General features: G+C 45.1%; 1 protein-coding gene and 1 pseudogene across 1 annotated transcript; one reads left to right on the forward strand and one right to left on the reverse strand.

Annotated features, from left to right (window-relative positions):
* Positions 1-4,927: 4,927 nt before the first annotated feature.
* LOC140216527 (uncharacterized) lies at positions 4,928-13,700 on the forward strand. Its single transcript, XM_072286879.1, has 6 exons — positions 4,928-4,961; positions 5,281-5,533; positions 6,700-6,871; positions 7,394-7,505; positions 8,291-8,762; positions 13,622-13,700. The coding sequence occupies exons 1-6, from the start codon at positions 4,928-4,930 to the stop codon at positions 13,698-13,700; spliced, it is 1,122 nt and encodes a 373-aa protein (XP_072142980.1).
* A 6,181-nt stretch (positions 13,701-19,881) lies between these two features.
* Positions 19,882-21,407, reverse strand: LOC140216392 (uncharacterized; annotated as a pseudogene).
* Positions 21,408-25,897: the final 4,490 nt, after the last annotated feature.

Below are 25,897 nucleotides of genomic sequence, written 5' to 3' on the forward strand. Positions count from 1 at the left end.
GTTTGTACTTTACGAAACGTAACCGTTGACGCGCGATGCCGACACGAACCTCGTTGTTTTCTTCTTCAGTCCCCTTGCTGTGCCACACCGTGTGGCACAGCACTCAGGAACGTCTACTTCAGCCTCCAGGATGGTGCTCGCACGTGGTTTATGAACCGCGAAAGTGCTCTGTCATCCTGGCCTGAGTTCAAGCGCAAGCTACTGGAGACTTACTCCAGTCCCGGTCACCGGGAAAAAGTGGAGCGAGCCCTTCAGTCACTCGTTCAAAAGCCCAACGAGAGCGTCACGATGTACGTGGAGGACATGACGCGTCTCTTTCAGCATGCCGATCCGAGCATGTCGGAAGAGAAGAAGGTGCGTCATCTGATGAGAGGCGTAAAGGAACAGCTCTTTGGCGGTCTTGTTCGGAATACGCCCAAGACTGTCGCGGAGTTCCTCACCGAAGCCACCGGAATGGAGAAGACGCTTCAGCAACGGTCGAACATGTACATGTACAACCGACAACTAAATTCCGCCGGCACTCCGGATACGCCGGTAGGCTTCTGGTACGACGTCGCCTTGCTTGGTGAGCTGATTCGCTCAGTGGTTTGCGACGAGCTGCAGAAGCACCACGGTACGTCGCCACCGCCCGTCAGATCCCTCGCCAGCGTCGTGCGCAACGAAGTACAGCAGGCACTGCAGGCATCTCTTTCGAGCAATGAAGCGCCACCTCTGCCAAGTGAATCCCGGCGCAAGACTTACGCAGAAACATTATAGAGCCCCGCCCAACCTTTTGCACCTACTTATCTTGCGTCGCCAGTCGCGTTGCCATCGGTGAAAGCCGCTCCGACAACTCCGCTACTGCACTTCGACGACCACCGAACAACCGCGAGGAAATCAGAGGTTTGGCGAGCAACCGATCGACGACCGCTATGCTACCACTGCGGCGAAGCTGGTCATGTGTATCGGGAGTGCGCCTATCGACGACTCGGACTGCGGGGTTTTTCTATCGATTCGCCTCGACTTAGGTTTGGCCAGAGGCCTCCCGACATCGCAGAATTCATCGAGGAGCAGCGCAGGCCGGGCACATCGCAGCGGCAGTCACGCTCACCCTCACCGCGGCGATATTTCCCTGCTCGTGATACCACCTCGAGGACGACGCAAGGGAGATCACCAAGTCCACGCCGGAAAAACTGTCGTAAGCAACCTTCCGAGGCGGGGACGCTGATACTCGACGTACTGAAGACCTCGTATCGTGCCGACCGCAGAACAAGGAAAACCCGACTACGCCAGAACTAGTTCCCGCGAACAAGATATCACTGGACATACCTGTGTTGATCGACGGCAGAAAAGTGAGTGCACTTGTAGATACCTGCGCCGATTACTCTATTCTTAGTCGCAAACTGGCGAGCGTTCTGAAAAAAGTTAGGTTGCCCTGGAATGGGGCACCAGATCGTACGGCAGGTGGCCACGTCGTCAAACCTCTTGGCTTATGCACGGGGAGAGTAGAAATTCGCTGTGCTGCTTTTCTCGCCACTTGTCTGGTTCTACGCGGGTGTTGCCGCGATTTACTTCTTGGGATGGGCTTTCTCCGGGAATATGGCGCCATTATTGACCTTCGCGAGCGCTGCATCACTTTCTCAACGCAAAGGGCAACAACACAGACCGACGCCGTTGGACACAGATCCGCACTTCGCGTTTCGGACGACAGCATCACGATACCGCCGCGTGCGAGTGTTATGGTTCCGGTCAAGTCCGACGAGCTACAAGACGGTGAAGCCATTGTAGAAGGCAACATGTCTATGTTGCTCACCCAAGGTATTTGTGTAGCACGAAGCCTTGTGGAACTTCGTGATAGCCAGACAGCGGTCCTCGTTACCAACTTTACCTTTGAGCATCGGCACATTTTTCGTGGCACTTCCGTCGTCTACGCCGAACCATCAACGGACATCGTCGAGTGCTTTGCTTCTGAAGTGGACACAGACGACGGTAAACTCAGAGACATCGATGTAAACTCCAAGCTTACGGACGACCAAAAGAGCGCACTGCAGGAACTCTTGAACGAATTCCACGCGTGCTTCGCTCGGTCTACTAAGGGGGGCCAAATGCCAATCACGAAGCACCGAATAACGACATCCGCCGACGCACGCCCCATCAAACAACAGCCTTATCGTGTCTCGCCGAAAGAACGTGAGGCAATTCAAGCCCAAGTCAAGGAGATGCTAGATGATGGTGTCATTCAGCCTTCGCACAGTCCGTGGTCGTCCCCGGTCGTTCTGGTCAAGAAAAAAGACGGAACGCTTCGTTTCTGTGTTGATTATCGTACGCCTCAACGATGTCACCAAGAAGGACGTGTACCCACTACCACGTATCGATGACTCTTTAGACAGGTTGCGGCGAGCTAAGTATTTTTCGTCTCTCGATCTAAAGAGTGGTTACTGGCAAATTGAGGTAAATGAACGAGACCGCGAAACAACTGCTTTCGTCACTCCAGATGGCCTTTATGAATTCAGGGTACTTCTTTTCGGGCTCTGTTCGGCACCAGCAACTTTTCAGCGAATGATGGACACCGCTCTCGCTGGTCTGAAGTGGCAAAGCTGCCTCGTTTATCTCGACGACGTGGTTGTTTTTTCGGCTACATTTGACGACCACCTGAAACGACTGCGGCAAGTTCTCGAAGCCATGCGATCGGCTAACCTCACCCTTAAGCCTCAGAAGTCTCATTTCGGCCACAATTAGCTCATGTTTCTGGAATACGTGGTCAGCGCGGAAGGCGTTAGCCCCGATCCCGCGAAAACTGCCGCTGTAGCTACGTTTCCAACACCGACCGACAAGAAAGGTTTCTGACGCTTCTTGGGCCTTTGCGCATAGTACCGGCGTTTCATCGAAAATTTTTCGAAGATGGCGGAGCCGCTGACTCGACTCACGAGGAACGATGTATCGTTCGTCTGGGCCTCAGAGCAAGAGACTGCTTTCACTGAGCTTCGACAGTGTCTGGTGTCAGCACCAGGTTTGGCCCGCTTTGACGAGGAGGCGGATACGGAAGTTCATACAGACGCCAGTAACGTTGGTCTTGGTGCGGTGCTTGTACAACGGCAGGAAGGTATTGGAAGAGTGATCGTCTACGCAAGTCGCGCACTATCGTGTGCAGAGACTAACTACACCACTACGGAGAAAGAGTGTCTTGCCGTCGTATCGGCGCTGGTCCAATTTCGACCTTACCTCTACGGCTGCCCATTCAAAGTTGTAACCGATCATTACTCGTTATGCTGGCTTGCAAATATGCGGGACCCTTCTGGACAACTGGCACGGTGGAGTCTACGTTTGCAGGAGTACGACGTGACCATCGTGTACACGAAGACGCTGACGCACTCTCGCGCGCCCCTATCGACACTACCGACCAAGACATTGAGGACGACGACGTTTTCCTTGGGGCCGTAAGCGTTACCGATTTTTCCACGCGACACCGCGCAGACCACTCACTACGGCCTATATTCGAACATCTGGAAGGACGAAACCCATCGATACCCCGGCACATCGCTCGAGGATTGTCGTCTTTTTGTTTACGACATGGCTTCTTGTATAAGAAGAACTCCGCTGCCACCAACAAGACATACCTTTTGATAGTTCCAGCAGACCTCCGTGCCGAAGTTTTATTCGCCTGTCATGACGAGACTCCGTCTGGCCGTTTGGGTTTTACGCGAACGCTTGATAGAGTGCGTAAATCCTACTATTGGCCGAAACTTGCCGAGTGTGTTAAGCGGTACGTCCAAGCCTGCCGTGAATACCAGCGCCGAAAGTCGCCAGCTGTGAAGCCTGCGGGATTGCGGAATCCTATTCCCCCCCCCTGGCAAACCTTTCGACCAGGTTGGCATGGATCTTCTTGGCCCGTTTCCACTGTCATCTTCTGGCAACAGGTGGATAATCGTTGCCACAGACTATTTAACGCGGTATGCCGAAACAATAAAGGCGTTGCCTCGAGGCACAGCTTCCCAGGTCGCCCAGTTTTTCATACAGAGCATCGTCCTCCGGCATGGCGCCCCATCGCACGTCATCACAGACCAAAGGAAAGCCTTTAAAGCGCAGCTCATTGAAGGCGTTTTTAAACTCAGGTGCACAACCCATCGAAGGACAACTGCCTATCATCCGCAGGCAAACGGCTTCACCGAACGACTGAACAAAACGATGACTGAGATGCTGTCAATGTACGTAGACGTACAGCACAAGACGTGGGACGAGATACTCCCATACGTAACGTTTGCCTATAACACTGCTATGCAAGAAACAACACACTTCACGCCGTTTTCCCTCTTTTACGGCCGTGAAGTGCAGACTATGTTAGAAGCAATGCTGCCGTGCGACAGCATGGGTCACCTCGATCTCGCCCAAGGTGCCGAACCATTCATGCAACGCCCGGAAGAAGCCCGTCAGATTGCCCGAGTGCACTTAAAGAAACAACAGAGCATCGAATGCGCAACGTTGCAATCTCCGCCATCGACAAGTCGAGTTCCAACCTGGTGATCAAGTTTTGGTCTGGACTCCCGTGCGCGGAAAAAAACTATCCGAGAAGCTTTTGAGTCGCTACTTCAGATCTTACAAAGTGTTGCAGCGAATTAGTGACGTGAATTACGAAGTCCTTCCTGACGGAAGCCAGCCTCCCCGACGTCGACAACCGCAATCTGAGATTGTGCACGTTGTGCGGTTGAAGCCGTACTATAGCCCCTAAAATCCGACGTCTTCAGCCGCTTAGGTTAGGTTTCGTTGTTGCTCGTCCCTCAGTTCCTTGTGACTATCCCCGAGAAAGAGGAACGGCGCCGCCTGGCGGCAGCTTCAGATGACGTCACGGCCAGGACTCGAGTTTCGGCAGCCGCCCAGATAACGTGCGCTCGCTTCGTCGCACCGCGTAGCACGGTGTTTGCGTTCGCTTTTTGCTTGCAGCAAGCTTCCGATGAATGACGTAAACAGCAGTGATCGTGTTTCAGGTAAGCAAACAATATTTGTGTGTACAATCGTCCTCAATGCGCGAACGCGAATCCGAAAGTGATCACCATAGAAAATTCCACCCTAGCTGTTGCGTCAGTTTTCTTGTATGCTCACTGACGCACCTTGTTTAATTTCATGTTTACCTTGTAATATCTAGCTGTTATCGTTTCTATTTATGTTCACGAACGAGTTGAAGGTGGTAATTGCTGGAGTTTCTTTCCTGCTGGCCGCTCGTCTCAATTCGTGCAGCGGCGCAGCAGCCGCGCTGTCACATGTATTAGTTTACATAACCTGCTTGTAAATTATTTTTGTTCGCAGTTGCATTACCGCTGAGCAGCATCAACCGGTATGTGGACAAGGCGTGCGAGACGAGCCGGTGCCTCACTGAGGCGGAGGAGGTTTATTATGCGGGCCACGTCTTTGAGTGCGCCGTCGAAACAGCTGAGAACGCTCGTTTCGACTTTCTGGCGTTCGTCTTGCAAACGACTGCTATCAACAGTGCTCCGCATGAAGTGAAGATTACTGTTTGCGACGCGGTGGTAGATCGAGGCAGCTGTTCGTGCAAAGCAGGGTATGACTACTCGATCACTGGAGGCTGCTGGGAAAGCTTGTCCGAGTATGCGAAAGCATACCCCCTAATTTAAGTTGGCCTACCCCTAAACTTTAGTTGGCCCACCCTCAAATTTAAGCTGGCTCTTTTGCAAATTTAAAGTTGGCCTACCCCCAGATTTTAAGTTGGTCAACCCACAAATTTCAAATTGGCCCACGTCCAAATTTCAGTTGGCTCAGCTTTACCATAAGCTTCTCGGTGCATTTTCCATGAATCCCTGTATCCTTACCTTCCTTATATCCCCCGCTCTCTCCTGTATCCTTAGAGTATTATTTTATTTGCTTTAAATTGTTCTTTATCGCTTATAAAGTTACCCATCTACATTTACACTATTATATTAAATAAATGTCGTAATTTTGCATATTACGCATTTTCGAGCACACAAAAGGCATTGCAATTTCGCGTGACGGCACTAGGGTACTCAAAAAGAATGCTTATGCCCTAATACTTAAGTTTCCATTTGACATCCGAAAGTACATGTTGCACTGTGTGATTGGCACTGCTTTGTTTGATGTTTAGATATCAGGTGATTTTTTTATTGCAGACAAATCTATTTAATGTCTTCCATGGCAGATAGAGCTATTCTGTCAGATCAACTTCATTATTGGAAAGGTGCGCATTACTTGCATGATAAATTGCAACGTGGTTAGGTAACATCAATGATTCACTAATTTTCTGCATCATTATTAACAGTGGGGCACAGGTTGCAATTGCGGAATTCAAGCCGAGCCCTATTTAAGTCACATCTATTTAGCAGAAATATTTGCCTAGCACCAATTTTCTTTTGTATATGTGGTGAAAACTACCTATATAAAAATGTTTTTAAATGAATTCCTGTTCCATTTAAACTAGTAACTTTCTTTTTTTGCAGGGAAGCTATTTTTGCACTGTCTCTTTTTACTAAAAAGTCACCTGTTGTAGGCTGCAAGGAGCATTAGTCTTGGCAGAAAAGTTATTCCTTCCGACTGAAACTGCACATCAGTCACTGTTCTAATGGATGGTAACAAGTTTAATGAATGTATGATTAGGCATTATTTATCGAAAAATATTATGCTTAAAGACTAAGACCAATTTGTGAGATTTAATGTCTTCGGAATTGATATATCCTAACCGTTCTTATTTTACAGAAAATACAAGTGTAAACACATTGTAGCTCTACTGCTGCATATTAATGCTGCCAGGACTTTCGACAAGCTCTCGCCAACTGACCAGCCACAGAAGTGGGGCAAGGAGCACAAAGAGCGTGTTAACCAAAAGTATGAGCCAAGAGCTATAGCCGACCTTCCATGTGCAAAGAAGGTTTGCACATATATTATTCTTTTCAAACTGAGAGGAATGAGAGGGAAAACAGCAAGTCCAATGCTGAAATGAAGGGCAGCTCACGATTTCTACTTTCAATGTTGGTTTGGTGAAAATGCTCTTGTAGATAGCCTTGCTGTTTGCATGCATTTTCTTAAGCTGCAAGAACAGTTTCATGACTTCAACAAACGCACTAGCTTTACTGTAAACTATTTACTGCAAATGCTATTTAGAGATGCCTTTGCCATGGGCACATAGTACGAATAAAGTCATTAGTGCTAGCTATTGAGTATAGTTAACAATATGCACACCTTAGGTGAATGCTTGACATCTCTTATTCTAAACAGAAGTAGGATGTAGCACTCTTTGATGACGCGAAAATATGAATTTTTCGCTTGCTTATCAAGTTTGAGAGGTGGGAAAATAAATGCACAAACCTTAATGCAAATGCTCACCTATCGAATGGGTGCCGTGTTTACAACTAAGAAGCTTTCATCTAGAACATAACATTGGTGCTTCTAGGCGAAAATCAAAAAGACTGCCCAGCTGGAAGGCAACATACTTGAAAGACTTCTGGAGAATGTCAGCTATCAATGTGCAGCAAAAATGCACTTAGACAGAGGTACTGAATTAGGTAAGCATTCAAATTCGGTTTGGCATTTTGAATCTGAGTCTCATAAAGGACTGGCCAGCAGCAGCATAATCTCCTTATCAAGTGGCAGTAATGCAGTGCGCAAACATGTCCCAGTACTGCAAAAATTTAATTTCGCATGTGTTTCCTATATTGAGTATTTGCAATGTAGTCAATGACACGCCTAATGAGCTGCATCGCAACATACTGCTTAGTCAGGCAGTGTGCAGTGTTTCGTTGTGATTGCAACATAATTGTTTTAAAGAGAAGCACTTCATCAATATCATCAATAACCACAGTAGCAAATAGCCAGTTTTAAGATGTGCCAGCTGTATTTATGTGACGCTTTAGGCAGTTCACTGAGTTTAGCTAAGCCTGAAAAATATTAACCATATTTTTAATCACACATCTGAGGCTGTGTGAAGTGTTGTAAGTAAGGCTCATGCCTTCCAATATCCTTCATAGGCAGCTACATATAGCGAAATGTTGTGTTTATTGCACCAAACCTTGCGACTCTTTTGAATAGAATCCAACGTGTCTTCAAGGTATTTCTCCAGCTACAAACATTTGCTGCTAAGGATATGTTGCTTTGAAACCTTTAAACAGTGTCCGCTGTTCAAACGTAGGTGTGATGACTACCACAGCAATTAATTATCCAAGCATCTGTGTACTTTGCATCCAAGACAAAAAAGATTTTATCTGCTTCACCATATTTCTTGTACATACCAATTTTCTCCGTGATACAGTGAATGTTAATTGCGCATTTTTTCTGGAAAAATGTATTTCAGCAACAGAAGCCATGTTGGAGCCAATCATAGAACCAGGATGTTCCACTTCTGAGCCAGCACCCAGAGACTTAACACTCATTAGTTCTTTGCAGGAGTTAAGAAGTTTTCTTGGCATCAGTGGTGAAGTGACAACCGAAGAGCTACTTGAACACTTGCAGGAAAGCAAGAGTCACGAAGACGTTATAATGATTGAAAAGTTAACACGAGATCAGGCAAAATCTAGTCTCTGGTTGCGCCACAGGGTAGGCATGATCACAGCTTCTATTGCCTACAGCATATTTACCCTTGTAAAGACGTTGAGGACACCGATGGGCCCTCATGGTTTGGGACCCTTGCTAAAGAAAGTGATGCGGCAGAATAATGTTCGCACAGCAACAATGTGTCGTGGCAGTGCACTCGAAGGCAGTGCAAGAAAGTGTTCTCAAAGCCAGCGAGCCATCATCATCATCAGCCTGTTTACGCCCACTGCAGGGCAAAGGCCTCCCCATACCTCTCCAACAACCCCGGTCGCGTACTAATTGTGGCCATGTCGTCCCTGCAAACTTCCTAATCTCATCCGCCCACGTAACTTTCTGCCGCCCCCTGTTACGCTTCCCTTTCCTTGGAATCCAGTCCGTAACCCTTAATGACCATGGGTTATCTTCCCTCCTCATTACATGTCCTGCCCATGCCCATGTCTTTTTCTTGATTTCAACTAAGATGTCATTAACTCGCGTTTGTTCCCTCACCCAATCTGCTCTTTTCTTATCCCTTAACGTTACAACATCATTCTTTTTTCCATAGCTCGTTGCGTCGTCCTCAATTTAAGTAGAACCCTTTTCGTAAGCCTCCAGGTTTCTGCCCCGTAGGTGAGTATTGATAAGACACAGCTATTATACACTTTTCTCTTGAGGGATAATGGCAACCTGCTGTTCATGATCTGAGAATGCCTGCCAAACGCAGCCCAGCCCATTCTTATTCTTCTGGTTATTGCCGTCTCATGATCCGGATCCGCCGTCACTACCTGCCTTAAGAAGATGTATTCCCTGACCACTTCCAGTGCCTCGCTACCTATTGTAAATTGCTGTTCTCTTCCGAGACTGTTAAACATTACTTTAGTTTTCTGCAGATTAATTTTTAGACCCACTCTTCTGCTTTGTCTCTCCAGGTCGTTGAGCATGCATTGCAATTGGTCCCCTGAGTTACTAAGGAAGGCAATATCATGAGCGAATCGCAAGTTACTAAGGTATTCTCCATTAACTTTTATTCCCAAATCTTCCCAATCCAGGTCTCTGAATACCTCCTGTAAACACGCTGTGAATAGCATTGGAGAGATCGTATGTCCCTGCCTGACGCCTTTCTTTATTGGGATTTTGTTGCTTTCTTTATGGAGGACTATGGTGGCTGTGGAGCCGCTATAGATATCTTTCAATATTTTTACATACGGCTCGTCTACACCCTGATTCCGTAATGCCTCCATGACTGCTGAGGTTTCGACTGAATCAAACGCTTTCTTGTAATCAATGAAAGCTATATATAAGGGTTGGTTATATTCAGCACATTTCTCTATCACCTGATTGATAGTGTGAATATGGTCTATTGTTGAGTAGCCTTTACGGAATCCTGCCTGGTCCTTTGCTTGACAGAAGTCTAAGGTGTTCCTGATTCTATTTAGTAAATACCATAGTAAATAGTTTGTAGGCAACTGACAGTAAGCTGATCGGTCTATAATGTTCCAAGTCTTCGGCGTCCCCTTTCTTATGGATTAGGATTATGTTAGCGTTTTTCCAAGATTCCGGTACGCTCGAGGTCATGAGGTATTGCGTATACAGGGTGGCCAGTTTCTCTAGAACAATCTGCCCACCATCTTTGAACAAATCTGCTGTTACCTGATCCTCCCCAGCTGCCTTCCCCCTTTGCATAGCTCCCAAGGCTTTCTTTACTTTTTCCGGCGTTACCTGTGCGATTTCGAATTGCTTTGGACTATTCTCTCTTCCATTATCATCGTGGGTTCCACTGGTACTGTATATATCTCTGTAGAACTACTCAGCCACTTGAACTATCTCATCCATAATATTAATGATATTGCCGGCTTTGTCTCTTAACGCATACATCTGATTCTTGCCAATTCATAGTTTCTTCTTCACTGCTTTTAGGCTTCCTCCGTTCCTGAGAGCATGTTCAATTCTATCCATATTATACTTCCTTATGTCAGCTGTCTCACGTTTGTTGATCAACTTCGAAAGTTCTGCCAGTTCTATTCTAGCTGTAGGGTTAGAGGCTTTCATACATTGGCGTTTCTTGATCAGATCTTTCGTCTCCTGCGATAGCTTACTGATATCCTGTCTAACGGAGTTACCACCGACTTCCATTGCACACTCCTTAATGATGCCCACAAGATTGTCGTCATTGCTTCAACACTAAGGTGCTCTTCCTGAGTTAAAGCTGAATACCTGTTCTGTAGCTTGATCTGGAATTCCTCTAATTTCCCTCTTACCGCTAACTCATTGATCGGCTTCTTCTGTACCAGTTTCTTCCGTTCCCTCCTCAGGTCTAGGCTAATTCGAGTTCTTACCATCCTATGGTCACTGCAGCGCACCTTGCTGAGCACGTCCACATCTTGTATGATGCCAGGGTTAGCGCAGAGTATGAAGTCTATTTCATTTCTAGCCTCGCCGTTCGGGCTCCTCCACGTCCACTTTCGGCTATCCCGCTTGCAGAAGAAGGTATTCATTATCCGCATATTATTCTGTTCCGTAAAGTCTACTAATAACTTTCCCCTGCTATTCCTAGTGCCTATGCTATATTCCCCCACTGCCTTGTCTCCAGCCTGCTTCTTGCCTACCTTGGCATTGAAGTCACCCATCAGTATACTGTATTTTGTTTTCACTCTACCCATCGCCGATTCCACGTCTTCATAGAAGCTTTCGACTTCCTGGTCATCATGACTGGATGTAAGAGCGTAGACCTGTACAACCTTCATTTTGTACGTCTTAAGTTTCACAACAAGACTTGCCATCCTCTCGTTAATGCTATAGGATTCTTGTATGTTACTAGCTATATTCTTATTAATCAGGGATCCTACTCCGAGTTCTCGTCTCTCCGCTAAACCCCGGTAGCACAGGACGTGTCCGCTTTTCAGCACTGTATATGCTTCTTTTGGCCTCCTAACTTCACTGAGCCCTATTATATCCTATTCACTGCCCTCTAATTCCTCCAATAGCACTGCTAGACTCGCCTCACTAGATAACGTTCTAGCGTTAAACGTTGCCAGGTTCATATTCCAATGGCGGCCTGTCCGGAGCCAGGGATTCTTAGCATCCTCTGGCACCTAGCCAGCGAGCCACTCATGAGAATTTGAAGTAGTAGCTTAGCGCAAATAAAACCACGGACACAAGGAAGACAGACAAGGACAAACGCTGCTCTCAACTGTTTAATGGAAGGAAGGATAGTGCATATATATATATATATCTTCTTGTCACGCATGCGCCTACCAAGCAGAAGTGAAGCCGGTACATGCACATCAAAGGCGGTTGCGCAAGAAGTTAAATTCGGCATCCAGTAATGTGATGGAAGGCTCACTCACACGTCTATCTCGATTCTTCTTGATAAAGAAGGCCTCAAGAGCGAGCTTGGAAGACGCTTTGCCGCTCCTGCCAAGAATAGTTGTCGCAGAAAATCGAGCGTCGCAACCACACGCGGTAACATGAGCCACCAAATGTGCGCCCGTATCCTCTTTTTTCTTTAGTTTTTGCGCATGTTCCCTTAAACGGTCATTCACACAACGCTCAGTTTGACCAATGTAGAGCTGCCCGCAAGGGTGCAAGGGAATTGCATAAACAACCCTTCTGGAGCACTCAACAAAGGGCTTCTCATGCCTCGTGCGTCAGCCCCGCCTGCTCTTACAGCAAACTCGAGAACACAGCTTCGAAAGCTTGTCGGGCGCAGAAAAAACCAGAGAAATACCATGACGGTTAGCAACCTTTTTAAGGTTGTGTGCCACCTTGTGTACATAGGGAATAACCGCTGGTCTTACCTTCGGTCGTTCGACCTCTGTGCTCGCCCTTCGTGCTCCAAGCTTTACTTTTTGCAAAAGAGACTCTACTATAGCATTGACGACCGTCAAAGGGAAACCAGCTGCCAAAAGGCGTCCAACTTGGTTCGGAAAACTAGAACGCATTTGGTGTGCGCACGATTTCCGCAAAGCCGATTCCAAGCAGAGACTACCAACTGCTCGCTTCACCACTTTAGAGTGTGCGGAATCGTACCGCAGCAATTGCTTCATGGCTCGCGGTTGATAGGACCAGCAGACGTGGCCAACTTCAAAAGACAGTTTTAAATCTAAGAACTGCAGGTCTGTGTCGTGAGGAAGTTCATGGGTAAAAACAAGCCCTTGGCATTGGTTGTTAAAAGCTTCTAAAATAAAAGCAGGGGATGTAAAGTCACCCTTATTGTTTAAAAGCACTAAAAAATCATCAACATACCTAAAAACTTTTAAAACCTGCCCCCCATTAAAAACCTGCTCTAAAGACCCATCAACAAAACAAAAAAAAATGTCGCACAAAATAGCAGCAACACAAGACCCAATACACACTCCCCGGCGTTGAAGATATGGCTGCTCGCTGTAAAGAATAAAAGTCACGCTTAAATAAAACTCTAGCAATGTTAAAAAGCTGTCCACTAAAAGGCCCGCTGAGTTCGGGAAGTCGACCACGTCGTTGTATTCAATACATTCCCTTAAGAAAACGAGAAGCTTGTCCTGAGGAATTGAGTAGAATAGATCTTCTACGTCAGCGGAAAAACCGTAGGTAATGCCGTCATTACACTTAACGAATTGCGCGACCTCCGAAGAACGTTTAACACGGGAAGGGTCATCCACTTGTAGCGTCTTAAGCTTATTCAAAAGAAAAAGGCTCACGCAATGCTGCCTCGCCCCGCGCTCGCTAACGATAGTCCTGAAAGGAATATCGGGCTTGTGCGTTTTCGCGGTAAGGAACACGGTCAAGCAGCTTTCTTTGCTATTCTTGATACCTTTAGCAAGGGTGGTCAAGTTCAAACTTTTGCAGAACTCGATGAATTTCGACTTGACTCTAACTGCACTCTTACTAATAGGAACGAAATTCTTATTCACCGCTGCCTGCGCTTTTTCGTCAAACCGACCTTTTGGCAACACAACAAACCCTCCTTCCTTATCTGACTGCAACAGCATAAGCTCATTTTGCTTGAAATGCTTTACGACACCTTCTAAGCTCTTTTTAGCATGAACGTCTGAAGCCCTGCTTGAATACCTCGAGATGAAGTAAAGTCCCTCCTTCAGACACTGGTCATGGTCATCTTGGCTACACCTTGCAGAAACGTCTCGGTTGAGACCTACCAGGTCGTGGGGCCGGACGGAGGGCGGAACGGCATACTTCGGACCTTTTTCCAGTAGCCTAGACACGTCCCCGAGGATCGAAACTTGGTCTAAAACGACCACCGGTTTTCCCTGTGCACGAATGGCGAATGGCGGTTGATGACCTCAGAAGGAAGCTCAGCATGGCCCTCCACCTTGTCTCCGTGATCTGAGCCGCAAGTTTTCTAAACTCACGCAGCTTACTGCTTGCTAGCCATTCCGGATTACCGTGGTGGCACACCACGCGCAGCTGGTCTTGCAGAAGTCGGACTTGGCGCCAGAGCTCAGAGTTCAAGAGTTTGTAAAGCCTCTTGAGGTGTCCCCAGGACGGCTTCACCAAACCAAACGGAACACAAACATCTCGAGGGTATAACCCTTTCCGGACACAGAAGGCTAAAACCTGGCCCGGCATGTGGCTTCGACGATGTGGGAAATAAGAACTACGGTGACAGAGGATTGCAGAGGATACACAGAAAAGGAGTTGCCCAGTGTACGAGAAATGAATTCTAGGAGAGTTGACTGTTGGGCTAGTTGGTCATCCATATTTTAAGTAGTAGCTTAGCGCAAATAAAACCACGGACGCAAGGAAGACAGACAAGGACAAGCGCTACTCACAACTGTTCAATGGAAGGAAGGATAGTGCATATATATATGTATCCTCTTGTCACGCATGCGCCTACCAAGCAGAAGTGAAGCCGGTACATGCACATCAAAGGCGGTTGCGCAAGAAGGTAAATTCGGCATCCAGTAATGTGATGGAAGGCTCATTCACACATCTATCTCGATTCTTCTTGATGAAGAAGGCCTCAAGAGCGAGCCTGGAAGACGCGTTGCCGCTCCTGCCAAGAATAGTCGCAGAAAATCAAGCGTCGGAACCACACGCGGTAACATGAGCCACCAAATGTGCGCCCTTATCCTCGTTTTTCTTTTGTTTTTGCGCATGTTCCCTTAAACGGTCATTCACACAACGCTCAGTGTACGCTCAGGCTTATGCTGTTGCAGTAAGATAAGGAAGCAGGGTTTGTTGTGTTGCCAAAAGGTCGGTTTGACGAAAAAGCGCAGGCAGCGGTGAATAAGAATTTCGTTCCTATTAGTAAGAGTGCAGTTAGAGTCAAGTCGAAAATCATCGAGTTCTGCAAAAGTTTGAACTTGACCACCCTTGCTAAAGGTATCAAGAATAGCAAAGAAAGCTGTTTGACCGTGTTCTTTACCACGAAAACGCACAAGCCCGATATTCCTTTCAGAACTATCGTTAGCGAGCGCGGGGCGTGGCAGCACTGCGTAAGCCTTTTTCTTTTGAATAAGCTTAAGACGCTACAAGTGGATGACCCTTTCCGTGTTAAAAGTTCTTCGGAGGTCGCGCAATTTGTTAAGTGTAATGACGGCATTAAGTATGGTTTTTCCGTTGACGTAAAAGATCTATTCTACTCAATTCCTCAGGTCAAGCTTCTCATTTTCTTAAGGGAATGTATTGAATACAACGACGTAGTCGACTTCCAGAACTCAGCGGGCCTTTCAGTGGACAGCTTTTTAACATGGCTCGAGTTTTATTTAAGCGTGACTTTTATTCTTTACAACGAGCAGCCATATCTGCAACGCCGGGGAGTGTGTATTGGGTCTTGTGTTGCTCCTATTTGTGCGACATTTTGTTGTCTTTTGTTGATAGGTCTTTAGAGCAGGTTTTTAATGGGGGGCCGGTTTTAAAAGTTTCTAGGTATGTTGATGATTTTTTAGTGCTTTTAAACAATAAGTGTGACTTTACATCCCCTGCTTTTATTTTAGAAGCTTTTAACAACCAATGCCAAGGGCTTGCTTTTACCCATGAACTTCCCGACGGCACAGACCTGCAGTTCTTAGATTTAAAACTGTCTTTTGAAGTTGGCCACGTCTGCTGGTCCTATCAACCGCGAGCCATGAAGCAATTGCTGCCGTACGATTCCGCACACACTAAAGTGGTGAAGCGAGCAGTTGGTAGTCTTTGCTTGGAATCGGCTTTGCGGAAATCGTGCGCACACCAAATGCGTTCTAGTTTTACGAACCAAGTTGGACACCTTTTGGCAGCTGGTTTCCCTTTGACGGTCGTCAATGCTATAGTAGAGTCTCTTTTGCAAAAAGTTAAGCTTGGAGCACGAAGGGCGAGCGCAGAGGTCGAACGACCGAAGGTAAGACCAGCGGTTATTCCCTATGTACACAAGGTGGCACGCAACCTTAAAAAGGTTGCTAACTGTCATGGTATTTCTCTGGTTTTTTCTGCGCCCAACAAGCTTTCGAAGCTGTGTTCTCGAGTTTGCTGTAAGAGCGGGCGGGGCTGCCGCACGAGGCATGAGAAGCCCTTTGTTGAGTGCTCCAGAGGGGTTGTTTATGCAATTTCCTTGCACCCTTGTGGGCAGCTCTACATTGGTCAAACTGAGCGTTGTGTGAATTTCCGTTTAAGGGAACATGCGCAAAAACTAAAGGAAAAAGAGGATACGGGCGCACATTTGGTGGCTCATGTTACCGCGTGTGGTTGCGACGCTCAATTTTCTGCGGCAACTATTCTTGGCAGGAGCGGCAAAGCGACTTCCAGGCTCGCTCTTGAGGCCTTCTTTATCAAGAAGAATCGAGATAGATGTGTGAGTGAGCCTTCCACCACATTACTGGATGCCGAATTTAACTTCTTGCGCAACCGCCTTTGATGTGCATGTACCGGCTTCACTTCTGCTTGGTAGGCGCATGCGTGACAATAGGATATATATATATATATATATATATATATATATATATATATATATATATATATATATATGCGCTTCCTTCCATCAAACAGTTGTGAGTAGCGCTTGTCCTTGTCTGTCTTCCTTGTGTCCGTGGTTTTATTTGCGCTAAGCTACTACTTAAAATATGGACGACCAACTAGCCCAACAGTCAACTCTTCTAGAATCCATGAGAATTTGGTTTTCAGGCAGTGTGGACTTTTCATCATGGAAGGCCGTCCTTACATGGGTGCAAGTCCAGATGGATTAGTAAAGTGCAGCGTTGTCCTGAGCGGGTACTGAAAATCGAATTCCCTGAATCCATGAAAAAATTCTTGGAAGAGAGTATGGAGAAAAACAAAGAAAAGGCTTTGACTCAGAACCTAAAGCGTGCAACCACATATTTCTGCCAAGTGCAGGTACAAATGGGTATCACGGCAGTTGAGCATGCAGATTTGTTTGTGTTTGTCAATGAAGAAGATAATATTTGCAGTCCAGTGCTATTTGATGAGGCATATTTCAGCGATGTGGTTGAAAGATCTTCCTATTTCTTTGAGCAGTACATCCTGCCACATGTTCTTTCTACATGAACTGCCTTGTTTCAGTTGCACATGCAATTTTTTATGCATTGCAAGAAGCCAAACTACAGCCTCCCTTTTCAAGCCACAAAATGATTCATTTAGGAGGTTTAACATTCCAACGTAACAAAAGGCTTATTAGGGATGATGTCGGGGGACGTTTTACATCTATATTACGTTTGCTATAACGTGAATAAAGTTTGCTTATTTTTTTGCTCTCTCAGTAGGAACGGAACCGAGAAATGAACCTGCGACTTCATCTTCAGCAACAGAATGCCATTGCCAAGGTAACTCGATGCATAAAAAAACTGTATGTGCAATCAGAGAAAGCACTCCTAGAAAGTTTGGAGACATCTGCAGTTTGAGTGCTTTTACTGATGTTCAGTGCAATCCACTGTTAAAGGGAACAATGGAATGCGCGGCCCTCGCTTGGCTGGCAACCTAGCTGCATGTGGCTGCGGAAGCAGTCTTAGTGCACTAAACAGGTGTCTTGAAAGGGGTGCGAGCTAACAACTACAAGTTATCTGCTCCAAATATAGGTGATTGAACTGCTTCTAGAAAGGAAAATCTAGACATTTGTGCACTAATGTGTTCCCTTTAACAGTGGACCCCTCTGTACAGTGAGCAAGAAAATGCAAACACGGTAGCATGCTGTAGCACACAAAAATTAGCATTATGTCACTATTAAAACACATTTGTGTGTTAACAGCTGAGTCGTGCAGTGGCTAGAGCAATTTGAGATGCAACCCCGAACCATAACAGACACTCGAATGACTGACTAGGAATCACAGGCAATGCATTTGTCTATGTGGCATTCTATGCATTTAATTTTTCGGTCACTGCCTTATGCGATGCGACTGTGATACCCTAAATATAATTGTGATATCAGAAACTCATCCTGGGGAATAACAGTAGTCATTTGTGGTTTAAGTTCCATGCCCAGCTTTCTACAAGGGTATCCAATCATGCTTGTATTTGCATTTTGTGTTAATTCACATGGGCTTCCATTGATACACTGATAAGTGCAAAGGCACCGTGTTAGATGCTCTAATTTTTTTGTCTACTGCTTATGTGGTCATGTCTGTGGGATATTTGGCTGATACTGTGATACTATGGTAGCCAGATAATTGCTGATCATTACAGCAGGCGTAAAAAATGGGATTTTACGTGCCAAAACCACTTTCCGATTATGCGGCACGCCTAGAGTAGGCGTCTGTAATCTTCAATATTTTTTTTTGTTTTCGGCTGGTGTTTGTTTTGTGATATAGTTGGTATGGCAACTAGCACGACTGTGTTGTGAAGAGGAACAAGTGCCTCATGCAATTAAATTTTGGCTGACTGTGTATTGTGAAGCAATTGTCATATGAGAGTGCTATAATTGTGATATCAGAAAGACATCCCAGGGAATGACAGCAGTCACTTGTGGTTTATAGTCCATGCCTAGCTTTCTACGTGGGTATTCAATTATGCTTGTATGTACCTTTCGTGTTAACTCACATGGGCTTCCAATGATACAATGATAAGTGCAAAGATGCTTTCAAGATGCTTTCATTTTTTTGTCTACTGCTTATTTGGTCATGTTTGTGGGATATTTGGCTGACGTTGTGATACTATGGTATCCAGACAACTGCTGCTCATTACAGTGGGCGTCGGTAATCTATTTTTTTATCATTTTCGCCTGGTGTTTGTTTTGTGAAATAGTTAGTATGGCAACTAGCACGACTGTGTTGTGAAGACGAACAATTAAATTTTTGGCTGACTGTTTTGTGAAGCAATTGTGATGTTAGAATGCTATAACTGTGTTATCAGAAAGTCATCCGAGGGAATGACAGTAGTCACTTGTGGTTTATGTTCCATGCCCAGCTTTCTACGTGGGTATCCAATCATGCTTCTATGTGCATTTTGTGTTAACTCGCATGGGCTTCCATTGATACGAGGATGATAATTGCAAAGGCACCATGTTACAAAGACGTTCTCATTTTTTGTCTGCTGCTCATGTGGTTATGTTTGTGGTATATTTGGTTGTTACTACAATACTAATATTAGGGCAGCCAGACAACTGTAGCACAGTACAGCAGGCATATGTTTTCTTACTTGTTTCGTTTCTGGCTGTTGTTTGTTTTGTAATTGGCATTAACTGGCATTACTGTGTTGTGAAAACAAACAAGTGCCTCACCCAGTTAAATTTTTAGTTAGCTGCACGCTTTAACACCACTGTGATAGTATAAGGGATTATATCAGAATGACACCAGACAAACAGTTTCCATGAACAGTTCCTTTCTTGTTTGGCAATGGCGTGGCTTGCTTCTGGCACGCGGGCCATTTGTTCCCTTTGACATGTAGGGTTTCTGTTATTGTGGTAGAGAAAGATTGCAATTTTCAGGAGCACTACATTTTCTAGTTCTGATGTATTGCCGCCTATTTTGTCCAACTGTTATACTAAAACAAAGATATGCTGACAAGCATTACTGTGATATGTAATGATGTAACTGCATTATGATACAGGACAACAGTGAAGAATGCAGGCGCACTGTTTTACGCATTGCATTTCTCATAAAATGTACAAATTGAGATTGGAGTTATTGAAATAAATGCAAGAGTCATGCATTTCTGGTGCTCAGGAAAACTAAAAGTGGTGCTTGACAAGAAGCACAAAATCTGTTCTTCCAGTTTGCTTTACTAACCTATTAGTAGTGGGCAGTTTTGAAATAAAACTAGTTAAACGGTACCAATTGGAAAAGGTAAAAGTAATATTCTTGCATGCATATTATTTTTCAAACCATACACCACGAGTACTGCATTGAAAAGCCTTCAGCTGCTGAAGTAGTTTTATAGTAGCTACAAAAATTAGGTGTTCGCACATAGGAAAGTATGCCACGAAGCAAAGGCTTAAAGGCAGTCCATGCTAGATGATGTTTACTGTATAGTATCTTGTTGTACACATCCTGCAAGCTGGTTGCCCATTTTGTTGACAAGATCACTGCATTATTGTATCTCAAAAACATAAGGAGAGGTTGCTACCAGAATGTGCCATACCATGCAGTCTTTGTTACATGAACAAGTGTGCTGTTTTTTGCCATAAATCTAACTGCCCAAGGTCTTTTTTACAGGTTTGACAGCGCATGTTATTGGTCCTGCTCTTTCTTTCGTGTTCTTGGCAGGGAATAAAAATATTTCCAAGCTAGCAGTAGTACTTACTATGCCAAATTCAATGAACAACCTGAAAGCTGGTCACTTTTGGTACTTATCTGTGCATATGTACTGCTACAACAACAATACTGTATGACAGACATTTCCGTGTGTGCCTGTATAAGCCTAAATAACTACAGTCTCCACAAAACTTGTGCAGAATGGCTCTCTTAAAAAAGAAATGCTTTTTTTAGTACTCTAAATCATACAACCTAGAACTACGGACACTGCTGATGATATTTTGTACACTTTAGGTGTTTGAGGAACACCACACTTGTTACAGACAGAAATTTTCCTTCCACTCAGACTATCCACAGTGTAAGTGTGCACATTGACAAAAACTTTACACTTTGAGTGGCTCCGTGGATAGATTTTTTTTTTTATTTTTAGACAATTCGCTCATCACATTTGTTAAATATCACACTTTGCCTGGCAGCTCACAAAGCTACTTGGTAAGAGCCAGTAATCACTGCAGAATTATTTCGGAGAGAGTTAACCTGCTAAATACGCGCACCGACATTATCAGTTGAAAAGGAACTTGTTGTTACTGAACAATGGCCTTGAGAGATTCACAGTTCCAGCAATTATTTGGAATATGCTGTCAATGTATAGCACAAAGTCGAGATCAAACAGATTTTTTTAAATGCGGTACAGTTTTATCCTTTGAATGGCGCTCTCCACATGTACTCGGGCGCTTGCTATGGATTGGTTTCTCCTAGCTTCCTCTGCAGTGAGCTGTTTTTCCATGAGGAATGGAGGTCTGATCATTTTGATGTTTTTTCTTTGCAAAGTTCACCGACTAGGAAGCCTTTATCTACCATCACACTGTCAAGATGGGGAATACACTTGTCTAGAACTCTGCACTCATTTGTGATGTATGTGTCAAATGCTTTCCCTCCATATGTCGGGCTTACATGGCTAATTAAGCCTCCTGGTGTCTCACTCACCAGGACCTTTGCAGTGTACGTGCGCTTATAGTGGCTGTATGTGAGGAGCCTTGACGCTAGATCTTCTGGGCGCTCAATTTCTATTTCAGTGCAGTCAAGCACCATTCTCGTGTCTTTGTATTCTTTGAAATACATTGTGAGACAGTTCACAACTGCGGTCTTCGTTGGCCAGAAAATTGCATGCTCAAGAATGCTTGCTAGAATTACAATTGAATCCTTGAAAATGTTCGACACAGTTGTACGGTGGACACTAAACAAGACCGCCAACAGAGAAAATGTTAAATCATGATAGAGCTTCATGTATGTGAGGAGCACATCATCTTCATCATTTAAGGATAAGCTTCGCGTTCCTTGACGGAACCGCATTTCTGTGTAAAGTTCTGTTATGTTGTAGAACAACTGTAGCCTATGCCGGTGAGGACAACAAGACCATGCTCATCGGGCACTTTTGCAATTGTGATTAGCTGTTCTCTTGCAAAAAGGTTGTTTCGAGTGTTGACCTGAATTCCAATTTCCTTTAGACAGCTCCTCAGCCTCGGCACTTATCTCTGAAAAAAAGAGAGGACAAATTGAGCGTAACAATAACATAAATTATAGCAGTCTCAAGTAGTAATTAGTATTACGAACAGCAGTAAAAGTGCTGCACTGTTTGCTGGATACCTTCTGACATTGGAGTGCAATCACCTGGACTCGCAGCCGAAGCTTCTGGAGGCTGGAAATCTAAAATAAAATGAAACTAGCTAAAAAGAGCGAAGTACTATACACCACAGTTAATGACGTGGGTGCCCAAATGCAACAGAAATTTGGCACATCAAATTTGGTATTACTTAAGGGATAAACATACCATCGCACTCTATTGGTTCTGTCTCTTCGGCCAGTGGTGAATCAAGTTCCAACATCGCGCTGCTCGAGCTTTCCTCTGCGCCTTCTTGGTATTTTTCTCCAGCATCAGTGCAAATGGGAGATGTCTGTAACAGCTGGTAAGAGCGTATGGGAATGCCTCTATCCCCTGAAATTGAAATCCAAGCTTTTCTGGACATTTTATTAATAGGTAACATTAAGGCCACTTCCGACCGCGATTGAGGCCGATCGGGATCGAAATTGTCGATCGCGATTCACTTCCTTCGGTAGCTTGCGCGAGGGGCCAATCGCGATCGATAATTTCGATTCCGATCAGGCTGGATCGCGGTAGAAAGTGCCCAATGTGACACACGTTTAAGATAGCTGCAGAGCTCTTTTAATACGTATACAGTAATGACTCGTTCCTACAGTGAATTAAACAACGGAGGAAGCGCTAGTGCGAGTACAAATGCGCGATCGACATTGCTTCTGCATAATCAAACACGGGCGATAGGAGTTCCGCCGTGAGTCATTGTGTTACCCTGCTCGCTCCTACACCGAGCAACACCGGAGCAAGCGACAGCAAATTTCGCCTATTCTGGCTATCACAGATCGTTTTCGATTATTCCTGGCATCTACATATATGTGTAAACGACTTGTTATTGCTAACCGCACAGAGAGTCAATATCGATACACTTACGCCGTCTTATCGCCGCTCGCACAAGCGGCCGCCTCGCATCGTGTGGACGTACAGGCAGGTTGACGGCCGGAACTGCTTCCGGTGACAACTTTCGGTACTTGTAACCTGGTAATAAAGTGACAGACACATTGAGTGCATGCAAAGAACCGAAAAGTACACCCGAAATGGCCTTACCAAGCGTCTTGTATACGGGATATACAAAATCGTCTTCTCTGAAGTGCTTGCTGCAGACGACGGCGTGCTTTGGCGGCAGCTTGCCCATTCTAAGCTTTATTAACCAAACTTTTTTAAGCTTCGTCGACTTTGGATAGAAGTGAAAACTTACACCATCGTCCTTGCGAGACTTACATTGCGGAACAGAGCAGTAAGTCACCATCGTATCGCACAAAAGCGGGCGTGGGCGGTGCAGATCTAGCAGATCGTCGGTGGTTGCAGCGACGCCAGTGTTCGTTCTTGGGGCTAATATCGCCCACCACTGTGATTGTGACTATAGCCTATGAGTTTGTCCTAGGCCATCTCGGCGCTCTCACGTCAAGACTATGTATGTTTTCATTCTTTTCTTTTGAGGAGCGGATAGTGCCACATGGAGTGGCACAGCAAGGGGACTGAAGAAGAAGAGAACGAGGTTCGCCTCGGCATCGCGCGTCAACGATTACGTTTCGTGAAGTACAAACGCCTGGACCCCCTTTAGCGTGTATACTTCAGCAGGGTATACGTGACAATATCAATCAATCAATCAATCGTATATGTCAATCAAAATCAATAAATCAATTCATTTAATTACTCAACAGCAAACAACAACAACAACAACAACAATAATAATAATAATAATAATAATAATAATAATAATAATAATAATAATAATAATAATAATAATAATAATAATAATAATAATAGTACTACTGCAATATTGCTATTATCAATAGCAGGTCCTCGACGGTCAGAGCTCCTTTCGCCGAGACGTCCGCAATTGAATCTCGGCACGCGCTCTCCTCGCGTGTCACGCCACCGCGCACACTTATTTTACTCCTTAGCGCTGCGGCCGCGCATTGCAACTTTTCCAGTTCACTCGTCACACTAACATAAGCGACCTCTCTCGATTAGTGCTCACCCGACGGCGAGACGTCAGCATTCAGGTCGCACGGGTGCTTCTTTAGGCCCTGACGCAGTGTCGCAAATTAACTTGTAAACTAATTACGTTAAAGCACAGGTTCCAATTTGCGAATTTTCGCCGGTGGCTACGAAATTCATATCCACATAGATCGAATTATGAGGATTATACCACTTTCAAAATATGCTTCCCAAAGTTTGCGGTGAAATGCTTAGTGTTCCAGTAACTTTGGAGCTCCAGTGGGCTGAAAAAGCTCCTTGAGCTCCAAGTTTTGTTAAAAAGTGGCATTTTTACTGAAAATTCGACAGCGCCTTTCCCAAAACTGCTGTTAGCTTCAAATTTTGTTCGACGTGGAGGTCCTTTGTGGTATGGCTGGCTTCCATTCATTTATTGCTGTATGTGCGCTAAAGTAATAGGTGAACAAGTTGAATAGCGAGATTTTTTTTCAGTTAGAGAATTATGAGTTTAGATTTCTAGTGCCAGTAATATCCACCTCTTTGAGTAATCTACCTCAGTGAGTACAATTCCGTCATATGCCACAGGCTGTACTTAAATATCGTAATGCCTGTTAAAGAAAAAAAGCACAAGGAAACATCCTGTATACTGTAAACAAAAATGCTAAAATGAAAAGTCTTCGGAAAAGCTCCCTACTTATAACTTTTACACGAAATATATGCAACCGTGGTCATGTTACACTCATGTTTCTGTGATTTCTACCAATTCTGAATGCAGTTTGCAGCGCGCAAAAAAAAAAAAAAAAAGAAATCTTCCATAGCAGGTGAGCCTGTATTTCATTTCGCTTTCTATTCCCATTAGCATTCACTGTTTCCATTACAAGTAGCTATGCGCCAACTAAACCATGAACAAACTCGTTAGATACAATCTGGTTGCTCCTGGATAAATATTTACGTGATCCACAGAACAATTTAAAATTCACAATTGGAATAGATGTCTGAGACACGGACGAGTAGCAGCTCTGTTTGAAAAAGAAATATACGCAAGTAAAGGAAAGAAATCATAAAGTAAGCTTTCAATAGGTCTACAACGCCTTATAATAGAGGGTAGAATAAATTTAAAAAAAATAACGCATAATTTTAGGAACGGAAGAATGAAATAATAATTTATGTTGCAAAAGAACCAACTTAACAAGTGAGCCCAAAGTTTATTGAATATTATTCGCTCTGAATAAATACACAGTAGCCTTTATTGGTGCCGCTCTCTGGCAAACATGTGCAGTATACACAATCAGCGTCGCTTTTGCAGTCCTGTAGAGAGAGAGAGAGAGAGAGAGAAAGAGGTTTTCATTACCACAAAAGCGGCTGTCAAAAAAGTTAAAAACTGTGACTTAAAATGAGGTCCTTGATATGAAGGTCAGTATGTGATTAACGACGAGGGCGAGTAAAAGTCCTTGCCCCTATTTTTTTGAGCCAAACTACGGCTGTAAATGTGAAGTCAACATATCCATTCCCAGCGGTGGACCATTCTTAGAACCAGCCCGGCCTTATCGGCCGGCAGCTCCGCGACACGGCGATGCTCTCATTTGTTAAATACGGCGGTTGTGCTTCACAGGTGCACGGCCTACGAGCAAGGAAATGTGATTCGTTTTCTATGGAGCGAGGGGATGAACGCCTATCGAAACGCGCAGGGAAATGCAGCCCACGTATGGGGAAAGGTGTATCGCTTCGATAAGTGTCAGGCGGTGCTAGTGTGAGTTCGCAAAAGACCGTGAGCATCACATTTCCATGACAATTTCACGACAATTAGCGTTCAGGGAGGCGGCGTGCGTCGCTGACCACAGACTAAGTCTGGTCATTTCACTGGGGGAGTCTGGACCACCCACCATACAGTCCGGACCTCGCCCCTAGTAATTTCCACGTTTTCGGTCCGCTGAAGACGTTCCTGGCAGGACAGCGATTCACGTGCAACGATGAAAAGTAAGTCCAACGGTGGTTTCACAGTCAGCCGAACAAATTCCGCCACAGCGGTGCCTCAAGACTAGTGCTGTGATGGGACTAATGTCTGAACCGGTGTGGGAACTGTGTGGAAAAAAAGTGTCAGCTACGTAGAATAGTACGTCATATTTGTAATTACCTATACGTATGTGCCTTATATTGGCTATCAAGAAACAGGGGCGAAGGC

This window comes from Dermacentor andersoni, chromosome 3 (genome assembly GCF_023375885.2).
Source record: "Dermacentor andersoni chromosome 3, qqDerAnde1_hic_scaffold, whole genome shotgun sequence".
NCBI lineage: Eukaryota > Metazoa > Arthropoda > Arachnida > Ixodida > Ixodidae > Dermacentor > Dermacentor andersoni.